The 16978-nt window shown below is 39.2% G+C and overlaps 1 protein-coding gene across 2 annotated transcripts; it reads right to left on the reverse strand.

Moving 5' to 3' along the window:
• Positions 1-149: 149 nt before the first annotated feature.
• Positions 150-16886, reverse strand: LOC121943278 (synaptosomal-associated protein 25). 2 transcript variants are annotated; one of them, XM_042486773.2, is made up of 8 exons: positions 16779-16886; positions 10635-10796; positions 8248-8289; positions 7648-7696; positions 4647-4758; positions 2754-2894; positions 2430-2574; positions 150-1264 (listed from the first exon to the last, which is right to left on the reverse strand). In XM_042486773.2, exons 2-8 carry the CDS (start codon positions 10704-10706, stop codon positions 1199-1201), a joined length of 627 nt encoding a protein of 208 aa, XP_042342707.1. In that variant the 5' UTR covers positions 10707-10796; positions 16779-16886; the 3' UTR covers positions 150-1198. The 2 variants fall into 2 exon arrangements, with proteins under 2 accessions (XP_042342707.1, XP_087935473.1); XM_088079347.1 differs by lacking the exon at positions 4647-4758 and adding an exon at positions 5966-6083.
• Positions 16887-16978: the final 92 nt, after the last annotated feature.

Below are 16978 nucleotides of genomic sequence, written 5' to 3' on the forward strand. Positions count from 1 at the left end.
ATTGTACCAACCAAACCCAACATGAATCCGTAGTATCTGAATGCCAGCCACAGCACAATGTAGGTCAAGACTGGAGCAATAATGATGCCTAGAGAACATTAATTAATGCGAACCAAGAGAAATATTAGCTGTTATGAAAAACACACAGAAAGCACAGAATAGTTGCATTTTCAGAAAGTATTTGATGTGATTTTTGACTCGCTGAGATCAGATTCAATAGAGGGGATGTGAGATAGACAGCAGCACCAACACGTTGTCATTTCACCACCATTTTATACCAACATGGAGTAAAAACAGAAGATGGAGAGGCCGGGGAGAGCAGGTTCCACGTTTGTCCGCTTGGTGTCGCCAGAGATCCACCTCTAGGGACAAATGCGTGTTTCCTTCCTGTGCGCAATACCCGGCTTCGCCTGCAGAGGGCGCCATCACGCACGTGTTTCAGCCTGTTTGGAAGATTTCAGACTCCAGGAAGGGGGGGGGGCGCGTTGTACAAGGATGTTTACATTAGGAAATAAAGTGGTTGTTGAAAGTTTGGGTGTTGGGGTTTTTTGTGTTTCTTATGAAAAATTTGGACATATTCTCCACACAGCTTTGAAATGATCTGCCCAGTACAAGTAAAAGGCCACTCTGGCTTTAGATTCACGTCCCGAGACCGTTCTTTTTCGCTGTGCTGTTTTCCACACGTTCAGCTCTTGTGAAATAATTTCTTGATTTGCTTGATTGTGCTCTCTGCTGCTGCTGCTGGTGGTGATGAAGCTGCTGCAGTGGCCCACTTTCCCCGCAGGGCTCATTAAAGCCTCCTGTGATCCGTCTCTGCTGCCTGCGTGACCACAGAGGCCACCTTGAGGGGAAACACCCTGAGTGTGAAATGTAAAGTGACAAAAGTCTTGCTGTGAAATAGAGTTAGGCTATAATAATCCTGTGATTCATTTCAAAAGTCGCATCAGTGCCACAGCAAAACTCCCTATCCGAATAATTATGAGACTAAATAGGAACACGAGATAAGACATAATTAACACCTCACTACGGAGAGTCGTGGACTTATGGTCCCTGTAGGAATATCACAGCAATAATGACGCTGGAAGGAAAACATGAGCTGTATAGAGCAGAGGAAATACTTTGGCAAGCATGCTGAGGCATAGTAACTGCAAAGTAAGATGAATTAGTGGAAAAAGAGTGAAATGGCAGAGCGCTCCCTCTATCGTTTCATGAGATTGTTGGCTTTCTGGTTGGCAGCATCGATGCGGGACACATTGAGAATAGCCTGCAGAGAGATAAGACAGAAATGCTGATAAGAACCTCTCTGTTAATCTTTCAAATTCAAGTTGGCTTCATTGCAGTGGCTGCTCAAACACAGTCTTCCAAAATAACTAAAGCAATCATCAAATACTGTTACATAATACGGTATTAAATGTTCAGATATTTTGATGCATTTGTTAAAGCAGAGGTGTGCAGCTTTCATCTCTTCTTTTTTGCAGCTAATCCCTCTTTTTATTAAAGCCAGCCTCTACCAGAGGAGGAGGTTCAGCTCCGGCTGCAGTGCTTAAATGACAGAGCAGGGAGACTCTACCTGCTTCTCTACAGGGCCACCGTAAAAAATGACAGGGACCCCAGGAGCCCCGTACATGTTTCCAGGATTTCTGGATGTTTGTAGAATTTAAGAACCTTTCAGGATTATAGGATGTTTCCATGATTGTGAGACTAGGATTTTAGGATTTTCTCAGGATTTTAAAATATTTCCAGGATTATAGGACTTGAGGATTTCTAAGATTTTAGGACATTTCTCAGATTATGTGACATTTCTCAGATTATGTGACATTTCTCAGATTTTAGGACGATGCTTTTAGATTTTAGGATGCTTCTGGGTTTTTCGGACTTTTTGTCAATTTGAGAAAATCTCTAAGATTTTAGGACATTTCTAAGATTTTAGGCTGTTCTCAGATTTCAGTACATATGTAGGAGAGTGTTTCGCAGATTTTAGAACATTTCTTGGATTTTAGCACATTCCTCGGATTATCTGACATGTCTCCTTTTTTACGGCGTTTCTAGAATTTTAGGATGTTTTGCAGACTTTAGGATGCATCTGGGATTTTCTGACTTTTTGTCGATTTTAGGAAATCTCTAGGATTTCAGGACTTTTTAAAGATTTTAGGCTGTTCTCGGAATCAAGTACATTTATTGGATTCTGGAACATTTCGCAGATTTTAGAACATTTTGCGAATTTTAGGACATTTCATGCTGTTTTATGCATTCTACCACCTTACTGTTAACTAGAACATAATTAGAACCTTCTTGGGGGGCCACCTGTCAATCTATTGCTTGATGTCTCAATGGGAGCCTGAACTACACAGCAGAATATGAATATGAAATATATGAGAATGTGGTTGTGGATGAATGGATAGATGGATGGATGGATGTGACGGCAGTACCTCGCCCTGTATGCGTTCGATCTGGACGTTCTGCGTGTCGATCTCGTTGCCCATGTCCAGGGCCATGCTCTTCAAATTCCCGATGATGCTGCCGACATGAGCCAAGTTCTCCTCCATCTCATCCTCTCGCGCATCGTTAGTCACCCTGACACAGAGCACAACAAAGAGAGAGAGAGTGTGTGTGTGTGTATGTATGTGTGTGTGTGTGTGTGTTAATGTCGTGTGTTTGGCCAGCTGCCTGCATGACTTATGCCTGCTGGTATTACCTTACGTTACACAGCTGCTTCTCCTACAAGCCAATGTACAGTAACACACACTCTCTACCTCCGTATGTATCCTCCACTCATGATCATCTGCTCCCTTTCATCGACGACTCGAGATGACGGCGGCTGATTGGACACAACGCCATCCTGACCTCCGCCCCACACTGCCTTGTATGCCCCACTCTCCTCAAAGGCCTTCAGTCTGGCAGAGAGAATGACCTTATGAATATCTTGTTATGGAGTTCTCCCTGTTAAATGTGACGCACGCTGCACTCCATACTGCTCCTGCAGCTGCACCACATATTTATTGTTTAATTTGAATGGAGACAAATGGACAAATGTCCAACCAGTACAAATGTTTGTTATGTGATGCATGTATGGCAGCAGTGGTCAATTCAAACAGTAGAGATGACAAAGAGGTAAGATGATATCTAAACAGCACTAAATCCACACGGCAGCAGAGTAAGCAGGCAACAAAAGAAAGCTACAGCAATTAAAGAACAAAGAATGAAAACTACCAGCCCAGTCACCAGAAGGAAATGTTGGCATTGTACATTTCTGCAAACCTCAAATACATGACGTGTATATTTCATATCAACATTTGTGGTCAGTGGTGTAGTAAATTTTCCCAGAGCATTTTTAAGCAATTCATTGCTGTGTTTTCCAGCAGCACTTTGGGTGCCAAATGTGGTTGTTTTTAGCAACACAACGCTGCATTTCCAATTATTGTGTACTGAGATATTGCAGTATTTGCTGCTGTGATTTGACACAAAAAGCAATTGTTGTTTACTGAAATATTGCAGTATACACTGATGTAATACTGCCACAAAAGCACTTTTTTTAACTGAGTGTTAAAGTGTTTTGTGTTGTGATAATGCCACAAAGAACAGTTGTTTTTTGGCAGAGATTTTGCAGTATTTTCTGCTGTGATAGTGCCACAAAAAGAGTATTTTTTTTTTAACTGAGATATTGCAGTATTCTCTGCAGTAATAGTGTCAGAGAAGCAGTTGTTTTTTAGTGAAATATTGCAGTGTTTTGTGCTGTGATAATAGTACAATAACCAGTTGTTTTTTACTGGGATATTGCAGCAATTTCTACCATGACAGTGCCACATAAAGGTTTATTTTTAACTGAGATTTTGCAGCCTTTTCTGCCTTGATGTTGCCACAAAAAGCTGTTTTTGACTGCATTATTGCAGTATTTTCTGCAGTGACAGTACAGTGAAAGTGCTTGTTTTGTACAGAGATATCATTGTGTTTCCTGCCAGCACAGTGCCATGACTTTGGATACTTTTTTCTTGCATTATCATGGAATTTCCTGTCAAAATAGTACCACAAAAAGTGGGTATTTTACGCCAGATATCATCCTTCCTAACCATTTTTTGGCCTAAATCGAACCACAACTGAACCACAGAGTCGCTGAAATGTAAAGAATGTAAATGTAAAGTTTTTAATGCATCCGCGACGTAATAATGTACAAATGTAACATATCTGTTCTTTGCAGAAACATACAATGCCAACATTTCTTCTTGTGACTGGGTAGAAACTACACATTTATGCAAGTGTTTCTCAATGCACATGATCCAGTGCAATGTCAACTATCTAATGAAAATAAAATCAAGCAATATATGAGCGAGAAATGTCTTAATTCTTAATTCTGATATCTTCTGCAGGATCATGGTTTACTTACCTCACAATAAGTTGTACCAGTCAAACCACACACACGCACACACACAGAACCTCGTCTTCCTGTCAGCTCCATTCTCTCTCTGCTCCATTCTGTTTTCAGTCATTACAAATTATCATGGTGTCACTCGGCTCTCCAGGTGCCAGAACCACCTGATGCTGCAGCCTAATCTGGTCACCTGGGACTGAGCGCGCGCGCGCACACGCACACGCACACGCACACGCACACACACACACACACACACACACACACAGAAACCTGCACCTACTTATCACAGGAGCAGAGGCCACAGCACTTGCCCAGGTCAGTCAGGTTTTTCTCTGCCTCCTTCATATCAGAGTTGATCTGAGCCAGACCCTCCTCTATGCGCTCCAACTGTTCTATTAGAGGAGATGGAAGAGGAGGAGGGAAGAGGAGTAAAAGGGAAGAAGGCAGGAGGAGAGGGAGAAAGGAGGAACAAAGGAGGACATGGAGAAAAAGGGGGAAGAAAGACAAGGTGAAGTTGGAAAGAGGAAGGGGGTGAAAGTATAAAGGGGAGGAAGAGGATGTGGCAGTAGAGGAGGGAGAGGTAAAGAAGATGATAGGAGAAAGGGAGATGAAATAGCAAGAAAAGAGGGAAGCGAAAAGAAGAGGAGAAGGGAATATGGACCAAATGGAAGAAGAGGAAGAAAAGGCTAAACAAAATCCACAAAAAAAGGGAGGAAAATTCGACTATTTTCTAAAAGTGTTACAGCTGAACTGAAAACCAGCCACCAGCGACTGACCACGAGATGCCCCAAAGTAAAAACCACAAAAATCCACTCCCAAATGATAAATAACATCACTCTGCACTAACAGGGGCCACACGGGGACCAGCTGATCTGCTGGCTGTCTGCACCCTGACCTTGGTGCACAGTTCCATCATGGTTTCACCATGAGTTTGTGGTTGAATTAAAGTTTTTTTTAATATCATTTCCTGGAGTAAAACTATGGAACAGCTTGAATTTGGAGTTGAGGCAACATTCAAACATGAACCAGTTCAAAAATAAAAAGTACAAAAACATGATTTTAACAAAGTACAGGGATGCAGAATGGCTTTAAAATAATTCACTAGAAGGTTATATATATATAAAATGTTTGTATAAAAACTATTTAACCCTTTGAAACCTGACCAGCTTCTGTTGAGCTTCTTTCTAAAACAGCCCAAAAACCTACTGGAAAATAAGAAAAAAAAGGAAAGGAAAAAAAGAATTAAAAAACAAAACAACAAACAAGAAAATGACCTCAAGAAAGTGCTTTTTCTGAACATTTTTCTCTCAAACATTTTCAGCTAATTTTCAGATCGATTGTCACCTTGTACATATTTTTTGTAGTGTGCAGGACATTTCTTACCAAGTTGCTCATAACGTTTTTCCAGTGTTTTTTGGAGGAAATCAAACAACATTTTTTTTTACATTTTTTTTTAAATGATTCCAAAGGACATCTGAATGCAGCACAAGAGAGCTGATGCTGATCCACGTGTTAAAGGGTTAAACTCCTCTGATGGAACTGGGCACCAGTGCAGGTTTCTTGGGCCCCCAGGTGCGGATTCTGGGCGCCACAACCTACTTCCTGAGTGGCCAGACACACAGACCGCAGCACTGGGCCATGTCTGTCAGGTTCTTCTCTGCCTCTCTCATGTCCCTGTTGATGGAGTCCATGCCTTCCTCAATACGCTCCAGCTGCTCTGGTAGGGACAGCAGTTTATGGCGCTGCGTTTTATGGTTTTTGTAACAACAGCAGAGACAGACAGTATGCAACAGATGGTTCCAACCCTAGACTGTCTGATTGGTTCAGACCTATATGTACAGAACATGCTGACAATACCCAGTAAATACAAACTCAAAGCTGAGAGTTCCACGTGCAGCTCTCAAACATGTCCTCAAACATCCATCGTTTTTAGCAACCCAGCACTGTTTTTCTTGAAGCTTTTTAGCCCTGAAAAGTGGGTGTTTTTAAGCAAATGGTGGCTGTTTTCCAAAGTTTGTGGCCCCCAAATGTGTTAGGTTTTTAGTGAAACGTGGCTTTTTTTTCCAGCAGCTTTTTAGCTCCCTAATGTAGCAGTTTTTTTTATGGACACCTATCTGCTTTTCCAGCAGCTTTTTAGCCACAAAATATGGAGGTTTTTTTTATCAACCCATAACTGTTTATCCAGACATCTTTTAGCTCCCAAATGTGCATGTTTTTTGCAACCCAACACCATTTTTCCAGCAGCTTTTTTGCTCCCAAAACCTGGGTGTTTTGAAGCAACCCATAGCTGTTTTTTCTAGCAGGATTTTAGCCCCTAAATGTAGCAGCTATATTGAGGTTTTTAAGCAATGCACAGACGTTTTTCCAGCGGTACTTTAGCTCCCAAATGTGTTTTTAGCAATCTAACACTGTTTTTCAAGCACTGTTGTAGCACAACCTGGCTGTTTTTAACAACATTTTAGCACCCCAATGTGTGCTTCTTGCAACCCAACACAAGCAATGCATAGCTGTTTTTCCAACAGTATTTCAGCACCCAAATGTGTGGGATTTTTAGCAATCCGACACTGTTTTTCCAACGGCTTTTTAGCTCCTAAACATTGGTGTTTTTTATCAACAGGTGTCTGTTTTTCCAACAGCATTTCAGCCCTGGAAAGCTTTTTTTTCATTCCGCTGTGTGTCCTGCAGGGATGGGGCAACAACACTAGGTGCTTTAAGCCAGAACATGATTTTTTCTAACCTTAACCACATGCCATACCTAACCACACGTTTACCACAGTGTTGTTGAAAAGTGTCAACATATCAGCTACATAATAGCATACAAATATTCTGTATCTGTGGTTTGCAGAAATGTACAATGCCAACATTTTGTCTGGCGATTGGGTTGTGAGAAGCTAACTCGTCCATCTGTGGCAGAAATTAATTTGCTTATTTACCATTGTATGATGGTACAGCATATTAACTATCCATGTCAATCCTTGTTGAACCTCTACTGAACACAGAAAATGTGTACAGCTGGACAGTCCTGCAGTGTGTCCTGCTTCCTGTGATTTTGTCCTCAACTGGGTTACACATGATGACACTGAATGGTTGAGCTCACAGAGGTGAAAGTCATACTGATCTCTTAATTTATGTCTCAGTAAGTCCAGGGGCAGATATCCTAAAATATCCTAAAATATTTAAGCAATGCCACAATACCAATTCTTCTGGAAACAGACCTTTGTATTTTACAGCTCAGAGGACATTGAACAAAAGTAGAATTTAAATAAAAAAGAGCTGATTACCTCCTTGTTCATCCAGCATAACCACAGCTCTGATCCCAGCATCTTTACTCTGCAGAGAGAAAAACAAAAACCACATGACTACAGAATACACATTTGCTGCACACAGGCAATATATGATTGCCATGGGGTGAAAATTAACTTAACTTAAAAAAAAAGAGGTAATACATTTATATGCAGCTTACCAAGCTTTTTTCAGGTAATTTATTTTGTAACTTTCTGGTAATTTCTTGCTATTTTTGGCGTTGTTGCTGGCATTGTTGCTAAGGTTAAACTACTGTAAATGTTTTTCTGACTTTCTAACCAGTGTCCTCTCTGCTCTCACCCACTTTTGTTATCATTATGTCCAAACCCAAAATTACTTTCCAGCAGCTTACAGTTAATCACATCCCGGCATTCATCTTGTTTAAAGTCATCTTTGTGTGGAAACAACAGTGGAAACACAGACAGCAGATGTAAAGATGATGACGCTAACATAATAATGAGCATGAACTGCATGATGAGTTTCTGTCTCTGGTTCCCTGACTGCCCGTCTTTCATAGTTTCAATGGCTGCAGGCCTCACTAGTCTCCCGGCTGCGTATTTACATTATTGCATATGTACCTCCTCAACCAGCTGCATCATCCGCCGTGTGCTCTCCAAGGACTAAAAGACACAAAAATGGGCACTTTAACATACAATACATACAGTATACAGTCAGCTGAATGTGCACAAATGGGCAATGTTTCTGCAGACAAGAATACATTTCAGTTGTTGAAAGAAAATGTTAACTTTGTATGTTTCTGCAAACCACAAATTTGTTACATTGGTAGGTTTTTATATGTATCACATCAACGTTTCTAAAGTTACATATTTATAAGCTGACTTCGTCATCGAGAGGTGGAGGGGTGGTGGATGGTGTGTCCCCAAAGAGAGACGCCTGCCTGAGAACAACAAACAAAAGCTATTGTTTTTCAGCGAGCTTCTGCAGTTATTTCAGCAGCCTTTAAGCCCCCAAACGTGGGTATTCTTAGCAGCATTTCTGTTTTTCCAGTGGGGATGGTGCCACAAAAAGGGGTTGTTTTTTATGGAGAAACTGCTGCATGCAGAGATTTTGACACCAAAACTGGATATTTTGAGCCAAAAAGGTTTTTTTTATGCCTAATACTTTATTTTACTGACCTGTCACTGTGTCTCCAGGAGTTGTCTTTGCAGAGGCGTTGCTGCTTTCTCTGCCGGGACAACACATTCTAATCCCAACGTGTCATATACGGCCATTTTGTCAGTAAACTTTCACGACTAAATATGGCACACTAGATATCTTCCTGCATCTGTTTTGGCTGTTCAGGTACATTTACACTTGTTATGCAATTGGTCTTTTCAAAATACTCTTACAACATAGGTAAAAGATTTTTTTAAATATTTTATTTGTTAGAGCAACCAAAATTGAAAAGAATGTGATTAGGTTGGTGAGTGAGTAAGTGACACCAACGTCAACCAACAACAAAACAGAATTTGACAAGTTCTATTGCTGCCTGCTGCCTCTAAAATTCACACACCCGTTGTGTATCATTTCATAGTGCTGAAGGTGCTTCTTTGCATCAGTGTCTGAGGCTGGTCTCACTAACAAAGTGACAGTATTGGACGAGATGGGAATAAGACCAAGCCAGCCAGGATTGTGCCCTGAGTACCTTAAGCAAAAACATGATCTCTTCCTAACCATTGCAAAGTGGGTTTTTTTTGTGCCTAAGCACAATAAAAAGTGAAATTTTCATAAAACCCCAACATAATAACGTGCAAATGAAACACCTTATCTGCAGTTTGCAAAAATGCACAATAGCATTTTTTCTGGCGAGTGGGTGCTTGAATTGAGCCATTATTTGAATTCTTGAAATCATCAAGCTAAAAAAAAAAGGAAAAACTAATCCTGTTTTTCATATTTTCTCCATAATTGGGCAAAATTCTATTTTTTCTTTCTCCTATTATTTGGAAATAACAGACCTATAAAATAAAATGCTGCCAAGAGATATTCTGTCTAGTCAGATTCTACCATTTCCAAACTTCACAGGTCAGTAACATTTTCCGATGCTTTCATTTTATTTTTTTTAAGCGATAAATTTATGGTCAACTGAGTGAAGCATAACAGGTTTATATATCAAACTCTTGTTTATGTCAATAGATGTGTTATTGACATGTTGGCAAAAATATACAGATTGGATCTTTAACTGCCGTTTTGTGCTGATGATGATTTGATTTGCATTTACACCGCACTCTTACACACGGAAAATCTCTCTCCAAGTCTTTACGCCACTTGGGTGTCAGTTGTTTTTTTTTTTTTGTGTGTGTGTGTGTGTGTGTGTGTGTGTGTGTGTGTCTGTAAATAGCATGTCCATCTCCGGGGACTTCCCCACAGCAGGGATAATGAGGTGACAAATGGCTTTGACCTGCAGTAACCTCTGAGCACCATGGTGTGTATGAGCTCATCCGGGCCTGATGTTTCCCTGCAGACAGCGGCACTGGGAGACCAGTTGTCTCTATGGCAACCAGGTGAGCCAGGTGTCCTTAAAGGGGAAGTCCCCTCAGGCAGAGCACTGTGACACATCACCAGCAAAGAACCTGTCTGTCTTGTGTGTTGTTAGACGTGGTGTAGTTTCTGTCCCTCGTTGATGTGTTTCTCTTTTATTGACTTGGCAGCGATACACTGCCATAACAATAACCACTATTATATTTTTTAGATTTAAACTGATCAGCTCTGATTGATTAAAACTTTATCCAATTAATCTGTGCTGACGCAGTGAGTGAAATGACTGCAATGTCATTCTGGTCAAACACATCTGCAACTAAAGAGTTCATTACAAAGTCAGTGTTTATCTCGCACCACATTTGTTATTATAAAGAGAGAAAATCCATCCTGTAAACATGTGTTTTCAACATTATTTAAGGTAATGACTCACAGCAATGATAATCTACTTTGAGGGAAGCCTCCAAGAAAAAAATATTCATTTTTTTACCTCATCTGTGACATGATTGGCTCTTCTCTGCAGCTCCTGCTGCTCTGTCAGGATGGGCTGGTCTGATGCCATGCTGGCTGTCCGTCTGTGTGTGTGTGTGTGTGTGTGTGTGCTCAGTCCCAGGTGACCAGATTAGGCTGCAGCATCAGGCGGTTCTGGCACCTGGAGAGCAGAGTGACACCATAATAATTTATAATGACTGAAAACAGAATGAAGCGGTGAGACGAGCTGACAGGCAGACGAGGTTCTCATCTACTTGAACAATTCATTTGAATTCACTTTGTTTTATTTCTTCAGGATAATCCACCTGATAATGCTTACTAGGGTGTTCTGGCTACATAATGTTTATTAAAAACAAACAATATAACAATGAGGAAATTAATAGTTGCACCATAAAACTGCAGGATGCACTTGAACACATCCCTTCTTACTAGATGGATATCGGTTTTCTGTTAAAATTAAACAGGTTTTAACCAGATTTACCAAAATGTACGCAGACTAATTTGAACAAATATATAATTCCTGATTTTCAGACTTTGTGGTCTGTATAAGGTCAACAGAGATATTTTACAATTATTTTATATGTTTTATTTTCTTCTCTTTAACCCTTTGAAACTTGAGCAAATTTGTTTGATATCATTCCTAAACATTGAGAGAGGGCAAAGAGCAACTTCAAAAATTAGCAGGAAATAGAAAGATATAACAAGAAAATCACCAGAATATAAGCAAATAAATAAATAAAGAAAGAAAGAAAAGAACAAGAAAATGGACAGAAAAAATGCTGAAAATCAGAAAAAATATATATACTTTTTTCTGCAACATAATTTAAAATAATAATAATAAGAAGAAGAAGAAAAATACAACTATCACACAATACAAAGAGCGAGCACAATCTCCAGTTAAGATGCGAAAAGTGCAATCATTAAATTTCAGTTTACATTGGAGTAGCAGTCACATTGACCAATAGTGCTATTTTCTCGACCTTTTGAAAGTGACTTAAATTCCCCCATAGTGATCAGCTCAGACAGTTTTAAGTCCTTCTGTAAGTTGTTCAGGGCAGCAAATTTAAAAGCTTTTTTGCCAAGTTCTGTGCGAACTTTGGGGACCGACATCAAAAGAGTACTGTGAGAGCGCAGGCCATATTGATTTTGGTTTTTACACATATAAGTACATAAATAAGAGGGAACCAGTCCAATAAGACTCCTATACATAAAAACCAACCAGTGTGAGAGCCTGTGGGCACATAAGTTGTTTCGAAAGAAATCAAACCAATTTGCTCAGGTTTTAAAGGGTTAAATAGCTCATGAAAGTCGTCACAGCACAGCGATCCAGATTTCACATTAACAAAACTGTATTCAATGATCAGCATAATATATTATCAAATGTATAATAAGTTCATTAAACAGTTAATGTGTACTCATACTGTTTTACCGTGATCACAAAATGGACAAAATCATTTTCTGACTCACTTATAACTACACATTTAAAAATGTTAATTAATCCATCTGGCACCTTCATGCGTGTCTGTGTAGCTATGGGGGAAGAATGTCAGTAACTATAGGTTTCCAGGAAGCAATTCTCCTGACAACCAGCCAGCTGACAGCAGGCACTCCAGTTAGTGAGACAGCTGGTAGCCAGTCAATATTACAACAGACCTTCTTGTCAAGCACTTATTTTCTATTGCTGTTTCCCAATTTCCTGTCCATCAGAGAACGCTCGAAACTGAACGAGAAATCAGCTAAATGGGTTTGCAGAAATAATCAGTTAATTCAGTTAATCTGTTTTTCTTTTCTTTTCTTTTTTGTAATTTGCCCCTTTGCACCACTTTCATAGACCTAGTTTTTGTTGTCTTGTTGTCTCTTTTTTAAAATATTTTTTTAATCTTGTTACTCAGTATTGACCCTTTATTATTTTTTGTATTTGCTTATTGCTTTAATTATTTTAACTATATTTACTTTTAGTTCTGAGCTTTTATTGTCCCTCAAGGTGAAATATGGTCTGCAGATTGTTGGTACAAACAATTTAAAAATACTATAATAAGGCACATATAGCATCATGGTAGCACACAACCAAACTTGATTGAAAGCAATCCCTATCAACCTACCAACAATAAAATTCTATGTAAAAGTAAAATTTGATATTTTATCAATATATTAATCATTTTTTCCTCAATTTCTCAGTATCGTCCATCTTCTTCCTGATATATTTTTGTATCTTGTTTAATTTTACTTTAATTCTTGTCTGGTCTTAGTTCGGCATGACTGTTTGGCTATTTTTGTTGTACTGCCTCTTCTGCTTTGATTGTCAAAGCATTTTGTAAACTTTAAAAGATGCTACATAAATGAAGTTATTGTGAATTGTTATATTCATCTCAGTGCACGATAAGAGAAACAGATGTATGGATAGCAAATAAACGACTGAAGCAGAGAGGGAGTGAGATGGAAACAAGCTTATTGTCTAAGGTAAAAGTACTTCTTTTTAGTCTTTGAGCTCTTGAGCAGAAATGTTTCATGATGGTTTGTGCTTTCATTTTCATTGTTTGTGGAGATTTTCATGTGCAACTTTTTGGCTGAGACTAAAGGTGGTTCTTTAATGTCAGTTTGGTGTGTCTGGACCTTCACACTTTAACGGGTACTTCACAATTTGAAGTCTGATGTAAATTATCCAGATTCTGTTAAAAAAAAACAGATTTTTTATGTTAAACACCTGGTTTGGCATCCTGTGCTGCTTTCAGGCACTTTACACCAGCATTTGAACCAATGAGACTGAGAAACTGAGTTTTTTTTTCTTTTTTTTTTAATTGGTGAATTCTGCACCAAGCTGCTTCTTTAGCAGCTTTTTATTTACAGTCTGGCTGATAAAGAGTCATTAACATCTGTCTGACTGAGGCACAGCTGGCTGCTGTCAAAACTGCCAAACTCAACTGTATATTAAATGAATCTCTTCTCTCTAATTAAATGATCAGACGTCCCCATGATGTATATGTCCAACCAGGTGTTGGGTCCTCACAACACCATAAAAAGAGCCCCCACACACTTTTCTTTTCAGACAACGTGTTACCAGGCTGGAGCATTATAATAAGGCCTAACCAGTAATCACCACCTGCTGGAATAAAGAGGAGGAAGGAGGAGCAGCAGAGGAGGAGAGAAAAGAAGAAAGACTCTCCATGTTCTTTAGTGCAAACTGGAATCACACAAAACAGAGAAGCTGAAATCAAATAATATGATTATATCTCCCGTAAGCTGATGAGTTTGATGATTTCTATAGAAATAAGCAAAGCAATGACATCTGCCAATAGCTACCAGTTATATTATCCAAAGGTATCCAATGTACAAAGATATGGAAGCAAAACATTACAGTAGGCAGGTTCCCTCAAATCACATAAATTGCAAATATAAAATACACACGTCAATTTCGAAAAAACTCCCATTTAATGCAGAAATGTTTTTACGCCATATTTCACAAAACTGCAATTAAAAACACTTTTTTTGTCTTTTCGAGGTCATATGATGCTATGAGGTCACATGATGCTATGGCTTTGTGCTTGTCAGTAGGAACTGGCTCGCCCATGATGCAGCAGGAGCTACAAGAGTTGTTATTGCATCACATAACTCTTCAAAAGTTGAACAGATCATTGAATCCACAATTCTTCTGTGAAATCGTGAAATTATACGTGGCTGCTCCCACATATAAGGGGCTCGCTTTTCCATTATGGCTCCATAACACGGCTACAAGGCCTTGGATTGGAAATAATGACGGCTAGTGTGGTGGCTACAATAGAAATAAACTTGCTAATGCTTTGAACATCCATCACCATGGTTACTGGGATGTTATCACCAGAGAAGAAGTCGCAGAACATCACTCAGTGGAAACGCAGTCATCTCGCAATTGTGTTTTATCAACATTTTGAAAATATTGCTTAAGTTTTGTGCAAATCTGTGATGGAAACCCACCTACTGTCAAATGTTTGGTATTTCTCTGACATAAATAACTAATCACTGAATCAAATTGTTAAAGCACTAATGAAGATGGTTACAGACAGTGAGACAGCACACATGCATTCACCAGAAGACTGGCATTGTAGGTTTCTAGATTTGTACATTTCATATGGATCATATCAATATTTCTAAAGTAACATCGTATATGAGCTGATCCTTGTCTTGTTTAGGGCGTGAAACCTAGGCAAGACGGCTGCCAAGCTTTTCTAGACCGATGGCACTCAATTTATGGCCTCCAAGCCCAATCTGGCCCCCCATAGGATGCCAGGTGGCCCTGCAACTGTTTTTTAATTCACAATAAAAATAAACTTATTCATGCTGGGAATTATTTTTGCATTTTTAGTATACATAAGGTGTCAGATTGCAGAAAACAGCATCGAAATAGAGCTTGTTGATCAAAAAAAAGTGCCGGCGAAGGATCCCCCACACCCCCTGACAGAGGTCCTAAAATCTGAGAAACGTCCTAAAATAGAAACATCCTAAAATCCTAGAAATGTCCTCAAATCCTAGAAACATGTATGGGGCTACTGCATCTGGCCCCTGGCAAAAGTGGCACCCAGGCGAAATAAGTTGAGTATCTCTGCTCCATCAACAAAAACTGGGTGTCTTTAGTGAGACAGCGGTGGCATTCAAGCAGCGATTGTAGCACCAAAAAGTTTTTAAGCCAGAACATGATGTTTTCTGGACCATGATTTCAGGGCTGTTTCTGGTTAAACAAAAATGATCGCACTCTTTAACGAAAGTTTTATCTCTGTAGGGATCCTTTCCATAATGTAGTCAGACACATAACAATCTGATCCTGTCAGTGACATACAATACAAGTTTATTTTAAACCATCAGGGACCTTTCAACTTCCAATCAATGATGAGATAACAGCTGTATTTGAAAAAAACTTAAACTAAAACTCTGTGTTCATTAAAATCTCTCCATCATCTTGGCAGGAAACGTGGCACAGTGTCAACAGTCAGACAGTAAACAGTGAAGCCTTCCTGCCACCTGGTGCACATGATGACGTCACCCTCACGCTCTGCTCTGCAGGCGCCCCACCTTACAGCCAACACACTGCTCATCATGTGCCACAACTCACGCCTCTATTGGTGCTGACTCTCAAATTCACTGTATATTTTACATTTAAAAAAAACTGCATTTGGATTATTAACATGAAGGGGAGTTACTCTGCAATTACCTAAAAATGTCAAATGTGCAGGTTTTGAATTTAAAGAGGATAAACGATGATATTTGATGATGAATCTTATCAAAGCCACATCAGTGGACCAGAACAGATCTGCTGTTAAACGCAATCCCTTTTCTGTTAAGATCATGCAGCATGTCATTCCTAGCTTTTGGAGCATGAGACTTTAAAATTGATTTACGCTGATTGGTAATCAATTCTTTAACATCTGGATGACATCAGTTTTCCTGTGCCACATTCAGACACATTTCACAAGCTTTTAAACCTCTGAAACCTGAGGAAAGCATGATGAGAAAAATTATATGTATAATAAAAAAAAACTTGTAACTTCTTACTAGCTAATTTTACTTGTTACTTCACCAGTTTTGTTAAACTATTTTTCAGGTAATTTGTTAATTTACTTTTTTACTAATTTCTTGCAAATTTTTGGGTCATTTCTTGTTTCATTTGTCCCTTTTCTACAGAATAATATTATCTTTAAGCACCTTTTTTCAGGTCATTTCCTTGTGTGTTTGTTAACTAATTTCTTTTTCTTTATTTTTTAAAACTAATTTTCAGGTAAAATTCTTGTACTTTTTACAAATTTCTTGCTCATTTTGAGGTCATGTCTTCCTTTATTGCTCATTGCCTTCTTTAAATGCTTTTAAAAGAAATTAAGCCAGTTCTGTCAGGTTTCGATGGTTTAACAATGAACATCTTCAGGATATTTGGCCTCCGTAAACTAATTCAGCATAAATTTAGTTCAAATCGTTTCAATAAACTACATTTTAAGTCTCGGCTGCTAAAAGCGTCATTAAAGAGACCGTCTTTATAAAATCAGCATCTTGCATTGCGTCAAAGTGCACTGAAACTAAAGCAGGCGGATGTATTTAGGCTACTTTAACGATATCTACGTTAAATTGTTTAAAATAGATGTCAAAACAAGGATGTGAAAACAGAGTTCAGTCTTCATACCTTTCAATCGGCTCTTGTTTGGGTTCCCTCTGAGTTTGTGTCCGCCGCATTTAATCTTCCGTAGTGTGCGCCACTAACCTGTTGTTGTCCCTCCTCTGCATCCCCCCCTCCCTCCTCTGCACCGCACCCCCATCCACATCGGCCCCGCCCCGACCCTCAACAAACACACCATAGAGACAATACAATAAAAAAAGTAAAAA

The sequence above is a fragment of the Plectropomus leopardus genome, chromosome 6, assembly GCF_026936395.1.
Source record: "Plectropomus leopardus strain MGB_pleo_1.0 chromosome 6, ASM2693639v1, whole genome shotgun sequence".
In the NCBI taxonomy this organism is placed as follows: Eukaryota; Metazoa; Chordata; class Actinopteri; order Perciformes; family Serranidae; genus Plectropomus; species Plectropomus leopardus.